Source organism: Podarcis melisellensis (genome assembly GCF_964234715.1).
Source record: "Podarcis melisellensis genome assembly, chromosome: 7".
Classification (NCBI taxonomy): domain Eukaryota; kingdom Metazoa; phylum Chordata; class Lepidosauria; order Squamata; family Lacertidae; genus Podarcis; species Podarcis melisellensis.
The window spans coordinates 87,787,044-87,814,505 of record NC_138539.1 but is presented as its reverse complement, the minus strand read 5'-3'; the positions used below and the strand labels follow the sequence as shown (position 1 = coordinate 87,814,505).

Sequence of the window (27,462 nt, the reverse complement as noted above, 5' to 3'; positions counted from 1 at the left end):
ATGTTGTTAGCCATTATGCTTTTGGTCCAAATTAATTTCTCCTTTCTTAAACCAATTAATATATAAAGTCAAATATTGCTGAAGATTCCTGAATAATTTTCTCATATTTCCATTTGTTTTGATCATTTGTGTACAAACTAGTTTTTTAAAGGTTATTATTTAGATTGTGTAGGAAATACAGAAGTCTCTGATCTGCATAATAAAGGATCTGGGCAAAGGATAACCTGGAAGGAGCAAAACTCTATTTTTTTATTTAATAGCATGCAAAATTTAGTGCATATTCAAGTTCCAGTCACAATCCATACTGGCAGAGAAGCCCTGTGCTGTCACTCAGTGAAACAATAGAATTTGGCTTTGAAAAACTGATCTTTGGTTACTGTTATAAGGAAGGAGGTTCTCTTATATTATTCTAGCTCTAAGAAATCTCAGATGCACGTTAAGGGCTCCCTGAACTAAATTAACAGCTTCATTTTCAAGATATAAAGTTCCTCTTGCATCCCTAGACAAAGCAGCTGTGACAGTATGTGAGAAATGGGAAGTGAGAACCTATTCACCAGAATCACTGCAGGCATACAATCCCAGATGTCATATACCTGTAGTCCATTCCCCAGTGTCCTAGCGACTGATCAGAGCAATTTGGAGAGCAAGACCAAGGGAGAAAAGGGTGGTGTAAAGCCAACAGTTGAAACTTGACTAGACACATGATCAGGAGGACAAGACTCTTGGGGATCGGAGGAGTCAGAAGATATTTTACTCATCCCTCCTTCAGATTCTTCTTAAAAAATCTACATCTTCTTCAAAGCACTTGGTTTACTGCCTTAGTCCTCATCCTCCAATGAAACAAAGCCAAAACAGATATCACTTGCTCATATGCATCTCATTTATTCACTTCTTCCATTTCTCGCTATTGTTGGTCCTTTGGTTACCCTTGCTTCTCACTCACCCCCAAAACATTTGTTTTTCCTATAAGCCCCTTGGGACACAACCTCTCTTTCCATACCCTCCAACATCCCACTGAGAAAAATCAGGACGCTTGTTTTTTGGTCCCGAGATCCTGTGGGAGACAGGTGAATCATGCGAGAGTGTGGAACCTAAAAATGAGCATCTTTTGGTCCGGCACTAGTGCAAGCCAGATGACTCACCCCAGAGAGCAGGACCAAAAAACAAGACATTCCAGGTTCCTATCAGAAGCTGGGATGGCTTCCTTAATTCTGGGATGGTTGCGAAGTGTATCTTTCTCTATTCCCTTTGCTTTTTTTTTTTTTTTTGCTTTTTTTGCTTTGTTGTTGTTCTGTAAATTATCTACAGTAATTTTGCCCTGTTTTTGATTATGGTTGTGTCAGATTGGGGGAATCAGATTATGAAATAATGCTGCGTCTGCATTGCTGCAACTGAGTGCCTTTGTTTTTAATTCCTTGGCTGTTTTGTCTCTTTAGGGAAAATCCAGACAAGAGAGATATATGGAACCTGCTAAGCAACATTTGAAAACTGAAATTATTTTTGTTCAAAAAAAGTTAATGAAATTAATTTTGAATTTTGTTTTAGAAGGAGGTTTGATGGCAATTTTACTTTAAGAGTATCCCAGGTCGTTCAAGATGTTGCCTGTGGCCTACAAGGAAATCCATGGCAGCATGATGGGAGGCTATTGACAACTCACCAGCGACCCCCCCACCCCCAGGCAGCCAGCTGCTCCATAGAGGCCAATTAGCATAACGGAAGGTGAGCATTCAGATAGTTGGTAAGTCAATTTAACAACAACAACAACAATAAAGATACTTGGATGGCTGGAATGTTAGTTTATATAAAGCCAGTCGTGTTTTATACCTTTCCCACAAATCTATTTGTGGAGCAATATTCTTCCTTAATTTTAGAGAAGCAGCAAATGGAATATTTGGGTGTTTCCAAGTTTCTTTCTCCAACTAGTGGGGAGTTTGAGTTTTAGAAAGCCACTTAGGCTGCAATCTTATACCTACTTACCTTGGAGTAAGCCCCATTGAACCCAGTGGGACCACCAGCTGGAGTAGGCATGTATACAATTGCATTGGTAGCTTACTTTGGGTAATACAGCAATAGAGACTTATGGTATTTTTGTAACAGTTGTCTATTTTATGTAAGTTAAGTAGCTAACAGGCAGGGAGCCCAACCCCAAAGCAGTTCTCAGTCTCTAAGCAACAGCAGCTATCCCCAAACTCTATCTTCTACAATCCAATTCCAGACCTTCTAATATTTCATTCTCTTACATCATCAATGGAAAATATTGAATTTATTATTTTTCAGGATTTTCCCAATTTTTTAAATAGATACTATAGCAATAGCTATGGGCAGGAAGCAAGAAAGGGAAGGAGGTAGCAGGGGGATGGGCAAGGAAAGAGATCAACATTCATTCCTCAAACAGTGGCCAAAACCATCCCTGAAAGATGAGCTACAGTTATTCAGTGAAAGCCAACCAAGTAACGGGATAAATGTCCATTCAGTGTCACAGAACTCTTATCTTTCTTCATATATTCTTGTCTCAGGGAGAAAGCCAGCTTCATACCTCAATCCTATCATTTCAGGTGCCCAGTTAGTATGAAGAAAGCTACTTTGCCATCAGTCAACACGTCTGCAACAATTGTTTCACCAAACAGCTGATACACATTGGAAGAAAGTCAAATGTATTTCAGCAAGAAGTCTGTTTGGCTAAAATATCCTGTCAGAAATTCTCTCTTTTGGCGATCTCTGCTAAAAATCCATGGGTATATGGAGTAAAATTGTGATAAATATTATTCTGTTTTAAATTTTAGGCCAGAAATACGGATTCTTGAGGACAGGGATAGAAGTCCCCCCCCCCCCAAAAAAAATGCTGATTGTGAAAATAATCCAGTCCTAGTCAGTGTCTTGTTTTCTACCAGATACTTTTGCTTTGACATCACTTATCCCTTCTGATTATACAACCTTCCTGGATCACATGGCAAATCCCAGCCAATCAGGAATCATGCAATGATTAGGGTGACATCACAACACAACACAGTCAGCTTCATGATGATATCACCAAAGACAAAAAGTCAAAGTGAGGGCAATATCTCCTGATTTATTTGTTTCTTGATTCCTGATTTATTCAGTGTTCCCAACTAATATGGGATCATTCAGTGATGCTGCTGCATCTTCCCATTTCACTTTAGGCAGCAAAACAGACTAGGCCACTCCTACTAGGTAATAATGTCTATAAATCCGAATTAAGTTGAGTGAGAGGGAGAGAGAGTGCAAGAAAATGTAATGTTAATGAGAAGGCCAAGGGTGGGAAATTGGATCCGGCTAGTGAGCTGGACCCTGATCTCCCACAATCACTGTGAGCCACGTTGACAGGTGGGTGGTGGACATCAGGTGAAACATCATCCCTTGCCTACTCCATGGTGTGAAATCAAACCATGCAGGTAAAGGGGCTCTGCAGGAGCTGTATGGGCCTTCATTGTGACTGCCTGAGTATAGGAAACACTTCTATGATCTTTTTAATGATAGGCTGGTGGGTATGCCACAGTAGGGAAGTACTCTGTGTCTTTGGGGATCATTTTTTGCAGAGGTAAAAAGGCCTTTCAGTTTTTTAATGCCTACAATGATGTTTGTTCATTTGATCGGCAGTGAACCTCAACCCTGAAGACCAAAGTAGAGACCCTACTTTGACCCATCAGGCCATTTTCCCCAAGTCATGCCCAACTTTGCTGCAAGCCTTGGACCACTTTCAGTTGGGCCTCAGTACCACAGCTTGTCCAGCACCTTCTTACATGCCTGCTCCACCCTCTAGCAGCCTTTTGGTTGGACCAATGCCAGCACACCAACTTCTGACATGCTGAGCAAAGGTGACTGGGAGGCAGGGAAATTGGGGGAAGGAGGTCTCCCTCCTCTGAAGGGAAAGGGAGAGGAAGTGTTGAAGGAAATTAGAAAGGGAGATAGAAAGGTGGTGGTGGTGGTGATGATGATAGAGGAAGAAAGTATCAGGAAGGATGGAAGAAACTGGCAAGTGGGATAAGAGGAGAGGGAAAGAGTAATGTAGAACTTAAGCGTGAAAGGAGGAAAGAGGAAGTTGCAGGAAATGCATAAAGTTACGCTGAGAGACAAATGAGAGTAGAAAGAGGAAAATATATAAGAAAAGCCTTCTCTGTTTAGCCTTAGCACATCTACAGAAAACTCTGCCTAAAATGGGGACACTGGGTCACACTGCTTGCAGAGCAAGTGTCTGTATTTTAGCTTGAGTAAAGCTGAGTTATAGCTCTTCCTGCCATGAGATGAACATTGTGGCAAAGAATTTAGCAATTTGCAAAGATTGGTTAGTGAATGTGCCCAGAGGTGACTTTGAAGAAATAACTTTGTTTCAGATCAATAGGGAGAGCAAACATCATCATCTACGTTACTATGTCACCTGCCTCCTCTTCCCAAAGGACTAGGAATGGGGAGAGACCAAGGTTCAAATCTCAGCCATGAAGCTTATTTGTCCCCCAGCCTAACCTAATTCCTACAGCTTCTGTGAACATAAAATGGGGAAAGGGGAAGAACCTTGTAAGCTGCACTGAGCTCCTTGGAGGAAAGATGAGATAAAAATGTGTAATAAAAATAATAGTAATTCCACAAGCAGGGAGTCAAATAGAGTTGAAAATGTTATCAGAGCCAAGGATAATCTTCTTCCAGAGCTGAGCTGAGCTGAGCACAACTACCTAGTACCAACTGCAAACAACAAAAAGGAACACAAAACTAAAGTAAAGAGACTGAATCCCAAAATTTCTGAACTGTGTACTTAGGGAAAATCCCCAAATTACTAATTCCCAGAAAGAAATGTATCTTAAGATACAATAATAATAAAAATAAAAATGCCTAGCATTTCTTTGCCTTCTGTAAGATATATAAACGGAGTAAGAGAGCAGGATTCCAAAAATAGACATCTGATTAAAAATGCCGTAGTGTTACAAGTTTTCTCTCTCCTGCACACACTACACACGTTCATTCCTGGTCCCCAAAATATTTTGCTCTACCTTATTTTGTTTTACTACTTCAGCCCAATCCTCAAGCCTTCCCCACGTACACCAGCACAGAAATTAATCCAGCTTCCTTCAGATTCTCTCTCTGTCCCAACTGAAGCAAGCACAAACGCCTTTTGACTGGATCACAAATGAGCACAGTCTCCCCAAATTGAGAGGAACCTCAAAAGACTCTCTCTCAGGCAAACCAGGAAGCAAACAGGAGAATGATAGAACAGCGATGCAGTTAGTAGGGTTGCCATATTTCAGTAAGTGAAAAGTTGTTGAGCTTTCTGAGCTGCTTTTTAGGAATATTGGCAAAAACGACACTGCTGACATGGCTTGCCATATGTCCGGATTTTACCAGACATTTTTGCCAATTTCTGCCTGGACACTGCTTCCGGTTATGCCCAGGAAATTCCAGACGTATGGGAACCCTAGTTACCTGCCTGTTTTTCTTCCTCTCTCCTCCAGCAACTGCTCAGACCCTTCTTCCTCTTCTCCCTCCAAAAGGCAAGGAAGGACTGTGCAGGCTTAGTTTTTCAAGGTGGTGAGGAAGCTATAGCAAGCTGACTAGTCAACTAAATATTTGTACCTGTTTAGAATCATAGAATTGTAGTGTTGGAAGGGACGACAAGGGTCTTCTAGTCTTTTAGTCCAAAGCAGGAATCTTTTGGCCAGCACAGGGGTCAAAGTCACAACCTTGAGATTAAGAGTCTCACGCTCTACCAATTTAGCTATACTGTACCTCATGATAGCACCAGCTCTGCCACAAAGCAATGGTTTTCAGGTCTATACAGAATATTACCAGCACCCAGTTCCGTAGTTTGCATGGGCTGAAATACGCAGCCAGTTGTGGCATCTAGATTTTGCATACTGTAATTACGTATATTTATACTTAAAGCTGGCAGAACCGCCTACAACTGCATCGGCACTGCTTCATGGTAGTGAGATGGAATGGGCCTAGATAACCAAAAGGATTTCTTGACATGTTGAAAAGGCATGTGGAATTGTCTTGTCTGTTATGGAAATGGAGAATGCCACAAACATGAATGGAGGCAAAGTTTGGAGGTGAGCATCCCAGTAACTGAGGGAAAACTGTCCATCCCGGCACAACAAGCAGAAACAACCATCCTGATTAATGTCCTGCCAAAGGATTGTAACCTGTCAGCTTTCCCAGGTGGCTCACAGGGCAATTCTACACATGTTTGCTTGGAAGTACAGTCACACTGTATTCTGTGAGGCTTATACCTGGGAAAGTGTGCATAGGACTGCAACCGCAATCTCCACAGTCCTTTCTCTCAACAAACCTTCTCTTCAGAATACCCATGGTGTTGGTTGTGTAATATAGGCCCATTACCATTGGAAACTAGCAATGAAAAAAACATTCCTTTCCTGTGATAAGGTCTATATTAGGCAACCTTTAGAAGCCACACAAAATTCCCAGTTTTCACTTCCTACTTGCCTTTATAGCAAGTAGTCATTTATAGGCAAATACTGTATCTATAATTTCTTCTCATATAGCCCTCTAAGTTATGTGATTTTCACTCTCTGCACCCAGAAAATGAAGCTCTGGTTTTACTAAATGATTATTTATTTCACTTTGGACCACAAGAAATGGAAAAGTATGAAATGCATCCCTTTTTGCTGACTGATGGCATCTTTGACATAATGGTAGACACTGGCCTATTACCGGTAATATCCAGGCTTTTTACCCTGGAAGATGACAGTCTCTTCATGACAGTGTCTGAGGTGTTGGGGGAGGATGAGCAGGAGGGACCCCAAACCCAGTAGGGGTTGCTAATCCCATTTTAAAGTAAATATACCCATCTATAGGGGGGTTGCTGGGTTAAAGCAATTAAGTTCACACTCTAAAATTGCCAAACTGCACCGTGAAATATTGATTCTAAATTGCGAAGAAAAGTAGAATGGATGATCCTTCCCTGCAACTAGAAGAAACTGGAAGACAGCAGTCAAAATAAAAGAAAAAATTAAAAATTAAAAATTGTCCAGTAGCACCTTATAGACCATCTAAGTTTGTTCTGGTATAAGCATGCACACGAAAGCTTATACCAGAACAAACATAGCTTAAAAGGTGCTATTGGACAATTTTTTAATTTTATTTTATTGCAACTGCGTCAGGCCAACACGGCTACCTACCTGAATCTGGAAGACAGCAGACAGAGAAAGAAGGGAGTGGGGAGAGAAAGAGAGAGATGCTGCTTTTACATCCAGCATAGGTGCACTTTTGTTATAGTGCTGATGGTGCATAAGACACCAAGGATAATGGGGGAAATGGCCTGGCGCCACAGAAACAGCCGTTAGCTAAGCCTGCTCCTCTTCTTAGTCATTGCCAAGGGACCATCAGGCAATGTCACACCTTGTCCTCTTGCACAGAGCACTTACCCTCTTGGATTCCAAGGGTTCTTTTGTGTAGGAAAAAAGAAATCTGTTCACTTACCTGCAGGACAGCTGATTTATGCCCTCAATGTAGTAGCACACGCCACCGTTGACGCAATAGGACTTGACTGTTTCATTGCATTGTCTAGTGTGTCCAGGCCCAGAGGAGAGAGTTGTAGTGACTGGGGGAAGAAAAAACACACACATTAAATGCTCGTTTTGCCATTTGTACTTCTTGGGCTAAGTGGCTGTGAGAATGAAATGTTTTAAAAGAGCCACCCATGGCCACAATTATGACTTTATTTGTTGTGGAGATTTCTACTCCATCTTTAAACCACTGGACTGCTTACATTGTAACAGCAACCAATTACACAGTTCAAACATACAAACCGAAGATTAAAACCAGCAAAATCTAAAAGAGCAGAATAAAATAATATCACGATGGAGGCTGTTCACCTGGGGACAAAATGGAATCAAAGTAGGAACCTGTTGAGCCTCTCTGTGGAGAGTATTCCACAGTGAGAATGCCAACACTAAGAAGGCTCTGTCCCTCTGATGGCACCATCCGACACTACCATACTCTCCCCAGGGAGTCTCAAGAAGGGTTATATTGCCCTGGGAAGGTGCCATCCCGGACCAATGGCCATGTTGGTTGGTTTTTACCACCTCTTTAATGGTTGGAGCTGGTATCCAACAACATCTGGAGAGCCCTGGAAACCACTGCTGCCCCAGAGAAGCAAGCTGAGTGTCCATAGCTTTTCATGAATGTTTTGATCAGGCATGTCTAAGTCCCTCATCTCTGCAGCTACTTTGCTTGTAGGGTATTCAAGAAACTGAGTGATAAATACAAAGGGGTGCAGCATGTCTCACACAGCAGCCACAGACTCACACTCTTAAAAATATATGGGTTGGGAGGCAGTAGTCGTTGTGTGGAGGTGAAAGAACACAACGCAAGAATTTGACCACTAAGCCCCAACAGTAACATCCACCCATCGCAGACAATTGTACCATCTTGTCACACTGTTCATTCTACCCCATTCCAAGAGAGGGAATAAACGAACAAACATATTCCAGATAACACTACAATAATGATAGTGTACATAAGTTGTATTGTCGCCCATGACAGGCTGAAGTCAAAGTGTCACTTAGTCACTCAGGTGTGCTCTGTGTGAAGTCCTTTTAGAGCCACCATGACACCTGGGTGCAGTTATACAAAGTGCCTTCCAGGAGTTCCAAAAGACTCCAGTTTCTTACTTCAGATTCAGAGTTGGCAATAATTCCTGTCACTGTAACTTCATTTTGTAGACAAAAATCATGTATAGGTATGTATGTATGAATGATATTTGTTTGGAGGCACCATCTGATGCAGGACACAAGAAGAAATATGCAAGCAGGGCAGGATTAAGAGGTGTGATTTTTTAATTGTTCAATTCCTCTATTGCTCTTCTGCACGACATGCAGTTTGCCTCAACTTCCATTTTCTTAGTTAATTCACGACTTTTTCATCTTTACATTACTGACATGCATATGCATTCATTAAAAAATGGCAAAAAGCTTGATATCTGTCAGGGTTTCTGGGAGAGAGGAGGAGATGACAGAGGAGACGGAGAGCGAGTGGAAGACAGACGCAGCAAGAGGCGTCTCAGCCGGAACGGAGTAAAGGGGGTGGAGTCGTCAGCCTCTCGGAGGGAGCAGGATTAGGAGAGAACAGAGAAAGGGGGTTGGAGCAAGGTGTTCAGCCGGAAAGGGTGCAGAGCAGAACAAGGGGTGGTGTAGCGGTCGAAAGAAAGGTCAGCAGCAACGTACGCGCGCCAAGTTCAAACGTAGAGGCGCGCGGAAGTGGAGAGAGCTCAGGGGAGGAGCCCGGCCCTAAAGCCAGAAGGAGGGGGGAAGAGGCGGCAGAGGATTCAGCCTCAGGCGAGTCACGGAGAGAGGGAACCCAGGGGGGCAGGAAGACCCTGCGGAAAAGAAAGGAGAGGAAGAGGTGGTCTAGAGCCAGGCTATTAAGTTGGTGTGGAAGAGGGGAGGAGTCAGAGGGGACTTCAGCGGTCTAACGTGACAGACGTACGGCCACGATGCTGAACTGTACGAGAAGCAGAAATCTTCAATAAACTTTTCCTGTAAATAAACTGCAACGGAGTGAGGTCTCTTGTGAGCTGGGACTCGTCCTGGGTGGCCGTGACAGTAAGTCCCCTCTCAGAAAGCAAAAAATTTTTTTTGCGAAGCTCACGAACGGGAGCAGCCATGAGCGCTGAGGAGCAGCTGGTTGCACTGCGGGATCAGGTTACCGCTCTCACATCGGCAGTCATTGCTTCGCAGAAGAAGAATGACGACTTGGAGAAGACGTGCCAGGATTTGCAGGCAAGGTGGGAACACGCGGACAGGGCGGGGGCCCCAGGTTCCAGAGCGGAGGGCATTGCGCTTGGACGGAGGGGGGGTGCCCTGGTTCCGCATTTTAATGGCAACTTGCAAGACTATCCCAATTTCAGAGCGGACGTCGTATATGCACTGCATTTACTCCGTCACGATTTTAAAGATGAGGAGGAGAAAGTGGGGTTCATTGTTTCGCACCTGCATGGGGAGGCCAGGGCTTGGCTACGCAATCTGTGGCGCGAAGATGGACCGGCCCGTCGCAATTCAACTGCGTTCATCAAAGCGATGGATTCTTGTTTTCAATCCTCTGTGGATGTGGACATTGCGCGCCGTCAAATGCACGGGCTGAGGCAGGGGAAAGCGACTGTGCGCCAATACCACTCTAAATTTTTTGCATTGCTCACCGCCTTAGATTGGCCAAAGGACAGTAAGCCGGTCAGAGATCTTTTTTGGGAGGGATTGAGCCCCCCCATCAAGGATGAGATCGCTAGGGGGGACAGACCCCAGACCCTAGAAGACGTGGTGCAACGGGCTTTAGCTATTGGAATTCGACATGAGGGACGTCCGTGGCACGAGGAGGACGGGCCCCAAGCGCGTGCGCAAGCGAGGGCTCTCCCTTTTGTGCACAGGGATTTCAGCCGTGCGCACCCCTCGCCAATGGGGAAGGACAGCGAGGAGCCGATGGAGATTGGTGGTGCTAGGGCTCAGAAGCCATCCCAGAGCCCTGTCCCTGGTGCAGCCAAAGCGAAGCCTCCTAGAGGAACCAGGAAGTGTTACATCTGTGACAGTGCGCACCATATGGCGAAAGAGTGCCCCCAGAGGCTCCAGAAGCACACTGCAGCACTGGCAACTGTAACAGCAGAGGTGCAACCAGGGGAGCAGCTTCAGGGAAACGACAGTGCCTGGCTGGAAGCAGAGCTACTGGGGCTCAGCCAGGCGGATCTGTAGACAAGCCCCCAGCATCACTGCAGAGCGTGGACCCTTTGCCTCCCAGACCGGCAGTTCTGCTCACAGCAACACTCCAGTTGCCTGATGGGAGACTCCTCGAGGTTCCAATAACGATCGATTCGGGAAGCAACGCCGACTTCGTGGGACTGCAGTTCGTTAAGCAGCACAACATGGCGCTCCTGCCTGCAACGACGCCTCTAAACGTGGTCACGGTAGACGGCAGGAAGTTGCTGGGGGGGCAAGTGGTGCAGCAAACCCCTCCCATGATGATGCAGATTGGCAACCATCGAGAACTTATTAGTTTCAATGTCACCCACTTATCGGACACACCCATCGTGTTAGGCATGAGTTGGCTGGAGAGGCACAGTCCCGCGGTTGCGTGGTACCAGCGGCAGATCACCTTTTGTTCATCGTATTGTGCTCAGCATTGCTTTCAGACCGATCAGGGAGGAGAAGCCGAGCAGCAGTTGCATCTGGGTATGGTGCAAACAGTGCCTCACAAGTACCAGGACTTCTTGGAGGTTTTCTGTGAGAAGGAAGCTGACAAGTTGCCGCCTCACAGACCTTACGACTGCGCGATTGATTTAGTGCCAGGGGCGCAATTGCCTGCTGCCAAGCTGTACTCCATGTCGGAAGACGAGATGCAAGAGCTTCGGGAGTTCATAGACCATAACCTCAAGCGAGGTTTCATCCAGGAATCTAAAGCAGCGGGTGGCAGCCCTGTGTTCTTTGTGAAGAAGAAAAACACGCCCCAAAAAAGGCTTATAGTGGATTACAGGTTCATAAACAGCTTGACTAAGCCCAAAGCTTTCCCCATGCCCAAGATTGACGACCTTTTAGCGACCGTCAGGAGGGGCAAGATTTTCACCAAGCTGGACCTACGTGGAGCTTACAATCTCATCCGCATCCGGAAAGGAGATGAGTGGAAGACCGCCATGTTCACCCCTCTGGGCACATACGAATACAGAGTCATGCCTTTCGGTCTCCAAAATGGCAGCCACGTTTTTCAAGCATTTATGCACCACGTGCTAGCAGGTCTCCTCTACAAGAAGTGTGTCTGCTTTCTCGACGATATCCTGATTTTCTCAGAATCGCCGGAGGATCACGATAAGGACGTGAGGGAGGTCCTGCAGAGGCTGAAGGACCACAGGCTGTACGCCAAGTTGGAAAAATGCCAGTTTGATGTCAGAGAGGTTGATTTCCTTGGCTACAAGTTGTCCGACGAGGGACTGGCCATGGACAGGGCTAAGGTTCAAGCGCTGTTGGACTGGAAAAGCCCTCGAAATCGGAAAGAGGTCCAGAGGTTCATCGGCTTTGCCAATTTTTACCGCAAGTTTATTAAAGGTTTTGCGAACGCGACGGCGGCTATCACTGACACCCTCAGTTCCAAGAAGAAGAAGTTCGTCTGGACCGAACAAGCGGAGCGGTCCTTCCGGACGCTTAAAGGTCTTTTCGCCTCCGAAGAGCAGCTGCTCCACGTGAATCCCGGCAGACCCATGCGGGTAGAGACCGATGCGTCAGACAGAGCGGTTGGGGCCGTCCTTTTGCAAGAGGATTCACAAGGCAACTGGAGACCGGGTGCGTTCTACTCCCGGAAGCTCAGCAAGACGGAGCGCAATTATACCATATGGGACAGGGAGTTGTTGGCCATTCATGCAGCTTTCAAAGCGTGGCGACACTTCTTAATAGGAGCCAAGCACACGGTGCAAGTCCGCACGGATCACAAGAACTTAGAGTATTGGCGGACGGCTAAGTTACAGACCCAGCGACACATGCGCTGGGCGGAGTTCTTTGCGGATTTCGACTTCAAAATAGAATACATCCCGGGAGACTCCAATGTTATTGCAGACGCGCTGTCCCGAAAGCCGCGATACTTGGAGGAAGCAGCTCCAATCGCAGCAAAGCACATTTTCGCACCGCAGGCGTGGACGTGCGCTACCATCGCAGTCGACCTGGACGCGGTGCGACGCGCGTTGCAAAGGGATCAGTTTGCACAGTCCAAGATGGAGGAGCTACGCGGAGGGTCGCGAGACAACGATGAGTTCCAATTGCAAGATGGACTTTTGACTCGTAAGGGTGCCCTTTACGTGCCCACCGACGATCTTCGAGCCAAGGTTCTGCAACAATTGCATGACGCCCCTAGTGCAGGCCATTTCGGCAAAGAGAAGACGATGGAGTTGGTGGCTAGAGACTTTTGGTGGCCCCAGATGAGAGGAGAGGTGGCGGACTACGTCGCCAGGTGTGATATCTGCCAGAGGTCCAAACCAGTGCACCAGAAGCAGGCGGGATTGCTAGAACCGCTGGAGACACCGCAGCAACCGTGGGAGAGGGTAGCGTTGGACTTTGTTACGGACCTGCCCAGCTCCAGAGGTAAGACGGCGGTGTTAGTGGTGGTGGACTTGTTCACCAAGATGGCGCATTTCATCCCTTGTGCCAAGGTGGCGACGGCAGAACAGACCGCAAAGCTCTTCATTGATCACGTCTTCAGAGTGCATGGACTTCCGCAGTCCGTCTTGTCCGACAGGGGGCGCCAGTTTGTTTCCACTTTCTGGCGAAAGCTTCTGGGCATCTTGCACGTCAAAATCAACCTGACATCGGCGAGACATCCACAAACCAACGGTCAAGCGGAGAGGGTCAACGCGATCATGCAGCAGTACCTGCGGTGCTACGCCAACCAGCGACCTGCGGCGTGGGTGGACTATCTGCCGATGGCTGAATTCGCCTACAACAACACGAAACACGCATCCACCGGGGTGACGCCTTTCTTCGCGAACAATGGCCGTCATCCCAGAACCTTCCCGAGATTTGCGGCACCAGGAGGGGGGGGGCCTCAAGATGCCGACCAGTTTGCAGCGGAGTTGCAAGAGGTGCACGAGGAGCTGCGGAGGCATTTGGAGCTGGCAAAACAGGCGTATAAGGTGCAGGCCGATAAGCACAGGAGGGCGGGAGAGGACATCCAGATTGGGGACTGGGTGTGGTTAGCAGCCCACGCGATGCCGGCCAGGTCATTGGCCAAGAAGAAGTTAGGACACAGGCAGCTAGGGCCATATCAAGTTGAGGCTAAGATCAATCCGGTGGCTTTTCGTCTAGCCCTTCCGGAGGGTTCCAGGGTGCACCCGGTCTTTCATAGGTCGGTGCTCACTCCCTACAAAACCCCACACAGGTTTCAAGAGTCAGGAGCACTCCCAGAGCCACGTAGGAGGGCGCCTGAGGGGGGGGAATCGCCAAGACCAGAACCTCTTAACGAGGTCACAGAGATACTGGACTCGAGATGGGGGGAGGAGGGAGTTGAATATTTTCTAGCCAGGGAAGGCACTCCGGCCTCTGCCAATAGCTGGGTGTCGGGTTACGCGTTGGACGAACCCCTGTTGAAGGAGGAGTTCCATGCACTTTTTCCGCACAAGCCCATGCCCGAGGAGTATTTTGACGATTGGCTTTTCACGCCCACTTTGTCAGACAGCACGTTCAAGGGTTTCTCCTCACCCGAGGGCCATACGCCCGAAACAAGCCCGACCAGGGATCCGAGACTGGGGGGGGAGGAGACAGGCCCTTGTTGGTGGGTGGATCAGCCAAGGGAGGCATGGAGTCAGAGATGGATGGTAGGTCCTTGGCAGGCAGCGCCAGGAGAAGCAGTGATGGAGGAAGGGACGGTGAGGTCTGTGGGTGGGGAACCCGAGTTCGAACACACATATACGGAGATGACAGAGGAGAACGTTGAAGTGGACAACTTGTATCCTGAACCGACCCCGGAAGAACCACGTTTTCCTCAACCTGCACCCGGCGAGCGGGAGGGGGGAAGGGGGGGCTTCGAGGGGGGGATGGATGTCAGGGTTTCTGGGAGAGAGGAGGAGATGACAGAGGAGACGGAGAGCGAGTGGAAGACAGACGCAGCAAGAGGCGTCTCAGCCGGAACGGAGTAAAGGGGGTGGAGTCGTCAGCCTCTCGGAGGGAGCAGGATTAGGAGAGAACAGAGAAAGGGGGTTGGAGCAAGGTGTTCAGCCGGAAAGGGTGCAGAGCAGAACAAGGGGTGGTGTAGCGGTCGAAAGAAAGGTCAGCAGCAACGTACGCGCGCCAAGTTCAAACGTAGAGGCGCGCGGAAGTGGAGAGAGCTCAGGGGAGGAGCCCGGCCCTAAAGCCAGAAGGAGGGGGGAAGAGGCGGCAGAGGATTCAGCCTCAGGCGAGTCACGGAGAGAGGGAACCCAGGGGGGCAGGAAGACCCTGCGGAAAAGAAAGGAGAGGAAGAGGTGGTCTAGAGCCAGGCTATTAAGTTGGTGTGGAAGAGGGGAGGAGTCAGAGGGGACTTCAGCGGTCTAACGTGACAGACGTACGGCCACGATGCTGAACTGTACGAGAAGCAGAAATCTTCAATAAACTTTTCCTGTAAATAAACTGCAACGGAGTGAGGTCTCTTGTGAGCTGGGACTCGTCCTGGGTGGCCGTGACAATATCCAACTTCATTTTGCACTGTTTTTAAAAACACTCCTGGAAAACAATACATCTAAAACAATCTTTATGAAAACATATGTATAATTACATCATTTTTTCTATCTTAAAGAAAGAAAATACTTTCACTAATAAATGAAACATGTTTCCCTCTCCTTACAGAATTTATTCACTTGGGTTTAGGGGTTTGGGAAAATGATGATGAAAATGTGTTGAAACAATTATACAATTATATTTTTTTTATTATTTTATATATATATGAAGGGATTTTTTCTTTACATTTTCCTTCTTTGAATTACTGTGTTGGCTCTATTTGCTTGTTCCTTGCTATGGTGCAGAGGAGAGGCTATCTTTAAAAATGCAAGGAAGGGATAAAACAGATTTTACTTCCATAAATAAAAATGTTTTTGCTGAAAAAGAGCTTAAAAGTGCAGTTCTCAAATCGTCCCTTTAGAGGAGTACCATAAATGCCAACAGACTACTCTTGTGCAGGCAGTTTAAACAATGTTCATTGTTTAGTCACTGGGTGCTACAGCATCTAAAGACCATTTGCCAAGTAAAGTAACCACTTGGATGTCAAGAGATATAAGTAGTAAACACCCCTGTGTGGACACTTAACTAATGATCAAATCCTTTTTGGGGGAAGGCTCTGTGGAAGCTGCAAAGAACAGGTCCGGAGAGATGTAAAAGCAAAATAAATTATAAAATATTTAAAAGAAAGCATCTGGGGGGAGGGGTACTTACACTTTTCTTCTATTACAACTAATTTAGATTCTGAAATAGATAAGATTTGGGGTGCATTCATTGTTCCTAGGGAAATTAAGGTAAGAAAGCAGTAAAAAAAAGAAGAAGCAAGCTACCCCATTAGCAGAGTGGAAGATAATGGTAAAGTTAGCTACATATGTTAGAACTGGAGAAGAATCCTTGCCGGGCATGTGATATCTGAAGCAGTTTTGTGAGTGTTAAGCCATTTGTGTGATTGAGTAGAAGAAACATTTAAGGAGTGGTTGAGAAATGGAGATCCCAGTATTATCATTGTAGCTTAAAACTATTTCTACAAAAAGGATACATCTTCTGGACAGCATCAGGAATAATAGACAACAGAACCATCCCAGACTTTCTTATTCAAATAAGGAGATAAAGATGGATAATTAGAATTTTTAACATTCCAATGAAATGTTGAGGAGTCAACCAGAATGAATGGTTTAGTTTATGAAGTTGTAAATGGAGATACATCTGGCATGGTTGAGGTTAAAAGTGGTCCCATATAATGTACTATCTGGCAGGCAATAAGCCATAAAAGACTTAAAGGTGACTGAGGAAAAATGATGGACTGTATATTTCAATATACACCGAACATAAATAAGATGATGGAAGTTGCCAAAGGAAGTAGGTTAAAGAACGCATGGCAAAGCTAAAACCAGAGATCTGTGGTAAAATCCAGCTTCACCAAAACTACTGAGGTGCAGTTAAGACAGTAAAAGGGGCTGAGAAAGGCAAACAGTTTTTCCTACCCCGCCCCCCCAGCCTGTGACCCAAAGCACACTTGCTAAGGGGAAACATCAATTGGATTTACTTCTGAGTAAGCAGCTTTACTTCCAACGCTAGGAAAGATTTAAAATGTAAGGCTTGCTGGGAGTGTTTGTATGAGGGGGTGAACAATTCCAAGGCAGCTTCTTTGCTCTTGTCTCTCTCTGTGTGTCTTATGGTTCTCTTTTGTAGGCTATCTTGAAAATCTAAATTAATAAAAAAAAATTTATTTTTTTTAATGAGATGAATAAAATTGGGCAGGAGCGCTGATGAAAAACTAACACCCGTCCACTTTTCTCACAGACTTCTTAATACAGTGGTACCTCAGTTAAGTACTTAATTTGTTCCGGAGGTCAGTTCTTAACCTGAAACTGTTCTTAACCTGAAGCACCACTTTAGCTAATGGGGCCTCCTCCTGTTGCTGCTGCGCCGCCGGAGCCCGATTTCTGTTCTCATCCTGAAGCAAAGTTCTTAACCCGAGGTACTATTTCTGGGTTAGCGGAGTCTGTAACCTGAAGCGAATGTAACCCGAGGTACCACTGTATTATAATCATTAGGCTCCATTCTCTGATGTTGTCTCCGTTCCTAATCACACTTACCGGTACTAGGGAGTGAGCCTCATTTGGATCTCAGTTGGAGATCCTTCACCAAAGGATTAGGCTGGATCTCCAAATGTATGGCAGAGCTATTAAATCATATATGTACTGCAAATCTTTGCTAATTATCTCAAACAGCATGAAGTAGAACTGAACAAGCTGAGAGGCTTGCTCTTAAGATTGTATTCATCTTAAAGATCTCATAATATATATCCACATGGGGGGTGTGCTCAAAGGGGGCTGCAGAAAAGGAGAGAGAGCAATACTGGACTTGTGCATGCTGGTGCTGCCACAGCTAGATCTCGGACTTACAGAATCATGGAACTGTAAAGTTGGAAGGGACCCAAGGATCATCTAGTCTAACCCCCTGCAAGGCATGAATCCTGTCCACAGCTGTCCCTGGGTGGACTCGAACTATCAACCTTCTGGTTAACAGTCAAACGTACTAACCCACCGTGCCCCAGGATAAGGGCTGGGGGTCATGAGGTCTGAGAAAAGTTTGATGCCTTCATGAAGAGGATGATGGTGCTTGGCCCACATCGTAAGTTCAACTTATACAATCACTGAATAGCCCAAAATGTTTTGGAATTTCACTAGAGCAAAATGTAAATATAAATATTCCTTTCTTATTTACTTGTGTCTTCTTTTTACTATGAAAAGCATGTCTTGCTGGAACAAGAGCCCCTCCCCTCAGTTTCCTGTTTTACAACTGATTCAGGCTTCAATTTAATGTAATCTTAAGACTCCACTTGAGAGTCCTTAAACAACTCAAATGTTAAATTGCTGGTCTTCTAATAAAAGCACGTAACTTGCCCCTAAAAGATCAGCTGAGGACTTGAAGTGACCAATGTAACAACAACTTTTAAAGAAGGATCTGGGGGTGGGAACCTGAAAAGTTCAAGTCTTGATGTTTGTTCCTGGAAAACTGATAGAAAACCTTGTTAAAGATACATCCAGAGCATATATTTAAAGCACTCTTATATCACTTTAACAGTCATGGCTTCTCCCAAAGAATCATGGAACTGTGCTAATAGATGTTAAGAGACCCCGACAATTCCATTAGTAACCTACAGTTCTCAAACAGCATGAAGTAGGATTATTTGGGAGAAGTCGTAACTGTTAAAGTGGTATTGTTGTTGTTGTTGTTTAGTCATTTAGTCGTGTCAGACTCTTCGTGACCCCATGGACCAGAGAACGCCAGGCACCTCTGTCCTCTACTGCCTCCCGCAGTTTGGTCAAACTCATGCTGGTAGCCTCGAAAACACTATCCAACCATCTCGTCCTCTGTCGCCCCCTTCTCCTTGTGCCCTCCATCTTTCCCAACATCAGGGTCTTCTCCAGGGAGTCTTCTCTTCTCATGAGGTGGCCAAAGTACTGGAGCCTCAGCTTCACAATCTGTCCTTCCAGTGAGCACTCAGGGTTGATTTCCTTCAGTATGGAGAGGTTTGATCTTCTTGCAGTCCATGGGACTCTCAAGAGTCTCCTCCAGCACCATAATTCAAAAGCATCAATTCTTCGGCGATCAGCCTTCTTTATGGTCCAGCTCTCACTTCCATACATCACTACTGGGAAAACCATAGCTTTAACTATACGAACCTTTGTTGGCAAGGTGATGTCTCTACTTCTCAAGATGCTGTCTAGGCCTGTCATTGCCCTTCTCCCAAGAAGCAGGCGTCTTTTAATTTCGTGGCTGCTGTCACCATCTGCAGTGATCATTGAGCCCAAGAAAGTAAAATCTCTCACTACCTCCATTTCTTCCCCTTCTATTTGCCAGGAGGTGATGGGACCAGTGGCCATGATCTTCGTTTTTTTGATGTTGAGCTTCAGACCATATTTTGCGCTCTCCTCTTTCACCCTCATTAAAAGGTTCTTTATTTCCTCCTCACTTTCTGCCATCAAGGTTGTGTCATCTGCATATCTGAGGTTCTTGATATTTCTTCCGGCAATCTTAATTCCGGCTAGGGATTCATCCAGCCCGGCCTTTCGCATAATGAATTCTGCATATAAGTTAAATAAGCAAGAAGACAAAATACAGCCTTGTCGTACTCCTTTCCCAATTTTGAACCAATCAGTTGTTCCATATCCAGTTCTAACTGTAGCTTCTTGTCCCACATAGAGATTTCTCAGGAGACAGATGAGGTGATCTGGCACTCCCATTTCTTTGAGAACTTGCCATAGTTTGCCGTGGTCGACACAGTCAAAGGCTTTTGCATAGTCAATGAAGCAGAAGTAGATGTCTTTCTGGAACTCTCTAGCTTTCTCCATAATCCAGCGCATGTTTGCAATTTGGTCTCTGGTTCCTCTGCCTCTTCTAAATCCAGCTTGCACTTCTGGGAGTTCTCGGTCCACATACTGCTTGAGCCTTCCTTGTAGAATTTTAAGCATAACCTTGCTAGCGTGTGAAATGAGTGCAATTGTGCAGTAGTTGGAGCATTCTTTGGCACTGCCCTTCTTTGGGATTGGGATGTAGACTGATCTTCTCCAATCTTCTGGCCACTGCTGAGTTTTCCAAACTTGCTGGCGTATTGAGTGTAGCACCTTAACAGCATCATCTTTTAAAATTTTAAATAGTTCAGCTGGAATACCGTCACTTCCACTGGCCTTGTTATTTGCAGTGCTTTCTAAGGCCCATTTGACTTCACTCTCCAGGATGTCTGGCTCAAGGTCAGCAACCACACTACCTGGGGTATACGGGACATCCATTTCTTTCTGGTATAATTCCTCTGTGTATTCTTGCCACCTCTTCTTGATGTCTTCTGCTTCTGTTAGGTCCTTTCCACTTTTGTCCTTTATTATGGAAATCTTTGTACGAAATGTTCCTTTCATATCTCCAATTTTCTTGAACAGATCTCTGGTTCTTCCCATTCTATTGCTTTCCTCTATTTCTTTGCATTGCTCGTTTAAGAAGGTCTTCTTGTCTCTCCTTGCAATTCTTTGGAAATCTGCATTCAATTTCCTGTATCTTTCACCATCTCCCTCACATTTTGCTTGCCTTCTCTCCCCCGCTATTTGTAAGGCCTTATTGGACAGCCACTTTGCTTTCTTGCATTTCCTTTTCATTGGGATGGTTTTCGTTGCTGCCTCCTGTATAATGTTACGAGCCTCCATCCATAGTTCTTCAGGCACTCTGTCCACCAAATCTAAATCCTTAAACCTGTTCCTCACTTCCACTGTGTATTCATAAGGGATTTGACTTAGATTGTATCTTACCGGCCCAGTGGTTTTTCCTACTTTCTTCAGTTTAAGCTTGAATTTTGCTATAAGAAGCTGATGATCTGAGCCACAGTCAGCTCCAGGTCTTATTTTTGCTGACTGTATAGAGCTTCTCCATCTTTGGCTGCACAGAATATAATCAATCTGATTTCGATGCTGCCCATCTGGTGATGTCCATGTGTAGAGTCGTCTCTTGTGTTGTTGGAAAAGCGTGTTTGTGATGACCAGCTTGTTCTCTTGACAGAACTCTATTAGCCTTTGCCCTGCTTCGTTTTGATCTCCAAGGCCAAACTTGCCAGTTGTTCCTTTTATCTCTTGACTCCCTACTTTAGCATTCCAATCCCCTATGATGAGAAGAACATCCTTCTTTGGTGTCACTTCTATAAGGTGTTGTAAGTCTTCATAGAATTGGTCAATTTCAGTTTCTTCAGCACCAGTAGTTGGTGCATAAACTTGGATTACTGTGATGTTAAAAGGTCTGCCTTGGATTCGTATCGAGATCATTCTATCATTTTTGAGATTGCATCCCAGTACAGCCTTCGCCACTCTTTTGTTGACTATGAGGGCCACTCCATTTCTTTTACGGGTTTCTTGCCCACAGTAGTAGATATGATGGTCATCCGAACTGAATTCACCCATTCCCGTCCATTTTAGTTCACTGATGCCCAGGATGTCAATATTTATTCTTGCCATCTCATTTTTGACCACCTCCAACTTACCCAGGTTCATGGTTCTTACATTCCAGGTTCCTATGCAATATTTTTCTTTACAGCATTGGACTTTCCTTTCGCTTCCAGGCATATCCACAACTGAGCGTCCTTTCGGCTTTGGCCCAGCCGCTTCATCAGCTCTGGATCTACTTGTACTTGCCCTCCGCTCTTCCCCAGTAGCATGTTGGACGCCTTCCGACCTGAGGGGCTCATCTTCCAGCGTCATAACTTTTATATGCCTGTTGTCTTTGTCCATGGAGTTTTCTTGGCAGGGATACTGGAGTGGCTTGCCGGTTCCTCCTCCAGGTGGATCACGTTTGGTCAAAACTCTCCACTATGACCTGTTCATCTTGGGTGCCCTGCTCGGCATAGTTCATAGCTTCTCTGAGTTCTTCAAGCCCCTTCGCCACGGCAAGGCAGTGATCCATGAAGGGGTTAAAGTGGTATAAGATGCTTTTAATGTATGTATCTTTGGACACCCGTGAGAGTGTCAACAAGCATATAGACAGAGGTGATGTACCCTTATTGGAGTTCACCGATTGGGTCTGCGTTGCTCTGGGACAGGAGGAAGGAAGTCAAAATGACACCGAGGTTGGTTCAAAGAAAGAGTTTATTCTGCTCTCCGGATAGCAGAAGGCACCTGCGTGGTGAGTCCACAGCAAGTACAAAGAAACGACAAGTTTCATGCAGTATTTATATCCTCCAGGCACCCTCTCCCTCCTTCCTACCACGTCAGCCTATGTATGCAGGTTGACATCACATATGTTCCTGCTCTGGTACTCTCAACCATAAAAGGGATTTCCTTCCTGCACTCCTGACCATAAAAGAATATTCCTGTTCCTACTCCTATCTTGGAGCAAAAGGCCACTACTTCCGAGAACATGCTCTGGCGTTAGTCCCAGACTTGGGTCTCTGCATCATTTGTGGTCAGAACATAAGATATGTCTGTGTCTGTTCTACTGGTAAAGTCAAGGCCAGTCTTGCCGTCAAACTGATAACGGAGAGAGCTGTGCATTTGCTCAATGGCTAAAGTTTATGCATTTTAGCTAAGGAGAAATGGGGATTTTGGTGCAGTTTAAAAATGCCTGCACAGTCAGTTTTGGGTTTGGGAAACCCATTCCTTCAGTGATCCAGTGGACATTGTGTATTTAGATTTCCAAAAGTCTTATGACTAAGTACCCCACAAAAGACTCCTGTATAAGCTTAGCAGTCATGGTGTCATAGATTTGGGGGGAGCCCCCTAAAAATTAATAAATGGTAGGATATTGATTATTTGGAGTATTGAAGGGAAGATTGCAGGCCAGTGGGAAAATGCAGGCTAAGCCTCCTTCCCAAGCCAGGACCTCACCTGGGATAGAGGCATTAAGATGGCAAAAAGTGTTGATGGACCATCTAAGGGGAATCTTGGGAAGGCAGAAGTTGCTAGGGTGATGGGGTACATGAGAGATGACAGGAAAAGAGAGGCTTTAGCAAGGTGTGCTGGGAAGAAGAAGGAGAGAACAAAGGAAGAGATCCATCTTGGGCAAGCTGGCTGGGAGAGATTACTTTGACTCCAGGATTGCACTGCTAGGGAGGAAGAAGCCTTACTTGAGAAGACCATGCTGTAAGATCTGGACTCCCTCCATGCAGACTGAAGGTGTAAATAGGTGGAAAAAAACATATTGCTTAAAGCTATGACAGTCCCCACAGCATCTTCAACTCTCCAAAAGAGCACAAACTCTGAGTGAGTGCTTGGAACCCCCCCCCCCAGAATCTTGCTACTGCTCAGCAGAAAGTGGGGGTGGCACCCAATCTTTGTGACAATGGAGTAAGAGGAGAGGTCCTCTTGTAGATCAGTAACTGGCTAAGAAATGGGATGCACAGAATAAGAGGAATAAGAGGACAGTTCTCCCAATGGAAGGGCGTAGAGACCTCCCACAGTTGATACTGGAACCTGTTTTTTTTAAGTTGCTCATAAGTCATCTAGAGACAGCAATAAGCCATAGGGAAGCTAAGTTTACTGATGATACCAAATTCTTCAGAGAGGTTAAAGCAAAAAGTTATTTTGAATGGACAATAAAATGTTAAATGCAATTCAATATAAGCTTGCAATATAAGCAAGTGTAAAGTGATGCACATTAAGGAGGGGAGAAACCCCTTAATTTCACATATTTGCTCATGGGGTCTGCACTGGCCGTGGCTGACCAGGAACAAGACTTTGGGGTTTGTAGTGAAGTCTTTGACCCAGTGTGTGGAAGTTGAGAAAAAGGTGAATTCCATACTAGAAATCAATGACTAAAAAATAAAACTGGCAACATCATTATGCTGTTATTCAAATCTTTGATGCAACCACATTTGGAATGCTGTGTCCAGTTCTGGTCAGCTCACCCCCCAAAAGATTCATGAAATGCAACCAATGAAGGGGATGGGGAAACTCCCCTATGAAGAAAGCACTTCTTCATGCAGAGCACATTTAGACTGCACAATTCATTCTCAGAATAGGTAATGGTGGTCACCAACTTGGATGACTTTGAAGAGGACTGGACAAATTCATGGCAGATCAGGCTATCCATGGCTACTGCCTCAAGGGCTGTGTTCCATCTCCACTCTCAAAGGCAGGATGTCTCTCAATGCCAGCAGCTGGGAATCACAATGAGGAAAGTCCAGTTGCACCCAGGCTCTGCTGCTGCCCCCCCCCCGGGCATCTGGCTGGCTGGCCACGGTGAGAGCAGGAGGCTCAAGCAGTTGGGCCTTCGGCCTGATCCAGCAGCCAGGATCTTCTTATGTCCCCCTCTATATGTAGAAGGAATTAAAGGCAACAACCAGCAAGCAGGTACAAAGAAACTAGGGCTGGGCAGAACTTTTTTCAGTTTGGATTTTCAAGTCAATAGCTGCACCAAACAGCTAATAAAAATCAAATGGAGATCAAAAGTGTTTCTTGGTTTTTATCCAAGTCCAGGCCACTATGTGTGACTATATCCAGGTCTAGTTAGCTCAGTTAGGCTGGGAAGCTTCACAGATCTGGTCAGGCTCAGAGATGTTCAGAGACAGCACTTCTCTCTGGTTCCCAGGTCTCATGAGCTTCACAGAATAAAATACCACGAGGAATTTCAAATGTTTCCCCTTCAACAATAGCAACAGCAAAACTTAAACTAAATAGATCATTTTGGCTCAACTCTGTAACTTACCGCTTTTCACATTCAGGCTGCCCCGGACGGTGTCTCTGCCCAGCACATTCTCGGCTTCACAAGTGTATTCACCTGCATCTTCTACTTTCACTTTATTGAATTGCAATCTGGAATTTTTTCTGCAAAGTAAACAAACAAATAGGAGTGAGACACAGAGAGGAGAAAGGCATTAAGCTGTGACCAGAGACATCAGGGCGCTTCAAATTCTGGAATCAGAATTCTACATAACTGTAATGGTTATATGGGGTTGCTCATGCTTAAGTTGCTGCCACTCCTGGCTAGGTAGCCTGGTTAAATCTTTTCTGGCTGGACAGCCCTTCACTTCGTGGCTGTTCAGTCACTAGCAGAATCCGTCAGTGGGCGTTTCTTGAACTTCTTCCAGCAAAGAAGTTCTTTGACGCCAAGTCTACGCCTACTTTCTCTGCACGGAAGTCTTCTGCGCAGGGTGGGTGTGGGTAGCGGAGGACCCGTGCTCTCCCCGCTGGTCTCCAGCGAGGAGTCCTGGAGCCCCCTCGCCGATTGCCCCAACTGCCCCCCTTTATCCCTGGTGTTACGCTGATTTCCTTCCCCAGCCGATGAGCTCCCTCTCTCCCTGCTGGGCCCTTCTCCAACATCGCTTGGGAGCCTTGCCTCCACCTCTGGCTCCAATGTCAGTTCCCTGACAATAACATACCTGTTGGTGATGTCCTTAAGGTCTATTTGCATTCAAAGAATGGGTCATATATACCGCTCCCACCTGCCATCATCCCCACTGTTGATGGCTGCACTGTCAGCCTTCATGCATTCAGCATGCAGGTTTGAAGGGGGTTTTAAGCATGCAACTAAACACAAAATCCCACTTGAGAATGCTGAGTGCACAAAGGTCAGAAGTGGAGCCAGCATCTGAAAGCAAGTAAACCTAATGCTTGACTAGGGCTCTGGGATTTGATGCATTTACAAACTTGTGAATGTAGTACCAAATTTGGAAAACTTCACAACAGCGGCTTCTAGAGGGCAGAAATTTCTGTTCACTGCTCTGGACCTTGACTTTTAGCTGACCTGAGTATATTCTTGCCTCTGGCCTCTCTGGTTGACCCTCACCTTTCTGGTCCTTGGCTTTGGCTCTACCTGAGCTACAAACCCATCTCTACTTCTGGTCTTCCAACTGACTGACTGCAGGTCTGGTACCACAGGTCCTGATGGTAATATGTAAACTGAACCTGCTATTCAGAACCTGCTCCCAGAAAGACCTTTGGTAAACTCCACTGCTTATTTCCCTCTATTACGAATATGATCAGTTTAAAACAAAAATAAGAGCTATCCCAACAATTCATCAGAACTTTCAAAAGGAAATAAATGGTCAAAACATGTAGATAGTTAAGTATATAATGTCTGTCAAATTGTGTTGACTCCAAGCATTCAAAAACATTGGTGAGTCAAGACTCCTCTTTGCAGAAACCATGCTGATTTTTCACAAGTCCTGCTGTTCTACATGCTTGACATTTCTATCCCTAATAGTGCTTTACAGCAATTTGCCTATGATTTCAGAATGTTTCTGTTTCATTTGTGCATAAAATAAATATTACTTCTGTTCTGGTTTTGTTGTTGTTGTTTGGCTGACTTTTAACACCTGGTGAATTTTATATAACAGAAGGAAGGGAACGGTCATTGTGTCCCTCATCCCAATGGTCCAAATGTCACTGTGACTCAACAGGGCAACAGGGGAAATTAGCAGATTTTACCACCTCTTTAATGCTAGTGCCATAAGGAAGAGGAAACCATTGCCAGTCATCAGCAAACAACCAAAAGAGCATGAGGAGGAAATGAATGGGATAAGGGTTGGGGGTATGAGAGAAATAGACTGACCCAAGTGGGTGGGATCAGCTAGGTAGGAAGGGAAATGGGAATAATCTGGAACACAACCATGAAGAGAATTGCCATGTCCTGAGACAATGCATCCATCCAAACTCAATGCCCCTTCTTTGATTAGCTGCAGTTCTACAATAGCAATTTGAGTGGAAAACACCCAAGGAGACTGGCTGGGTATCCCATTGGAGTCAATGGAAAAAACAAAAAGGAATGAACTAAATATGAATGAAAAATTCACCTCTGAAAAAATGACAGTTAAAATGAAAACAGTCAGATTTGTTAACTGTGTACAGAACAAATCTCTAATAATTAGTCTGGTTAAGAGGGAGTCCTGGTTCAACTGGCTTGAGGTTTCTAGGGAGGGCATACAGTGAATGTATATAACTCAAATTTGCTATAGTAAGTATTCCTTTCTCGCTGTACTAATCATTAAAACTATGGTGGTACTCAATGACAGAGGAGTTATTAAGTTATTGCATTATTGCTCAACTCTTTTGCTACCTTAATCACATTGTATTCTGCTAATTACAATGTGAATAAGATGGCAAAAGATTTGAGCAATAATGTAATAACATAATAATTCCTGCTAAACTGAGCAGAAGGAAATATCTTCCTCCCCAAATCTCCTTCTGTTCTGAGCAAGACAGGCTTGCCTCTGCCTGCTGCTAATTAGTGGCAGAACATGCAGCTCACAAGTAAGGAGTTTTCCCCTCAACTCCGGCAAACATTCATTGAAAAGGACAACTCCCCTGCCCAGTGGCGCCAGGAAGCTGTGCAAGTGGTAAACTGATGGGAAAGGAGAAGATTTGACAAACAGGTAATTGCTACTTTCTGAAGAACACTGTACTCAGTTCCATTACGGCACATCATTACTGGAGGGGATGTTAAACTCATTGGGCTTGAGGAATAGGAAACAGAGAAGGCTGCTCAATATGAAAGCACACGGGTCTTAAATAACATGTGGCATTCGCCACAAACTGGCCTTAAAATGTCACTAAAACTGGCCTTAAAAACCACTATTTTAAGTTTTCAATTATCAGAACTTCAGGCAAGCATTTGTAATAGGCAATGGTCAAAATTTCATGACTGCCACTATTCTAGTTATTACATAATTTTGGTTGACAAAAACTGTGTTGTTTTTAAAGACTCTGCTAGACTAGAATTATCCACCCAGTTCAACATTCTGTTTGCAGAATGCCTTTGGAAGCCACACAGTCAGGACATGATGGCGGCAGACAACTCCTGT

The 27,462-nt window shown here is 45.3% G+C and overlaps 1 protein-coding gene across 4 annotated transcripts in view; it reads right to left on the bottom strand.

Moving 5' to 3' along the window:
* Positions 1 to 27,462, bottom strand: part of NRG2 (neuregulin 2) — a 140,652-nt gene that overhangs the window by 33,490 nt on the left and 79,700 nt on the right. For all 4 annotated transcript variants that reach the window (XM_081917803.1, XM_081917802.1, XM_081917804.1 and 1 more), the window contains exons 3-4: positions 24,369 to 24,487; positions 7,450 to 7,570 (exon numbers count right to left, since the gene is read on the bottom strand). In XM_081917803.1, coding sequence (XP_081773929.1) covers positions 7,450 to 7,570; positions 24,369 to 24,487 — 240 coding nt within the window. The remainder of the gene's footprint in view (positions 1 to 7,449; positions 7,571 to 24,368; positions 24,488 to 27,462) is intronic.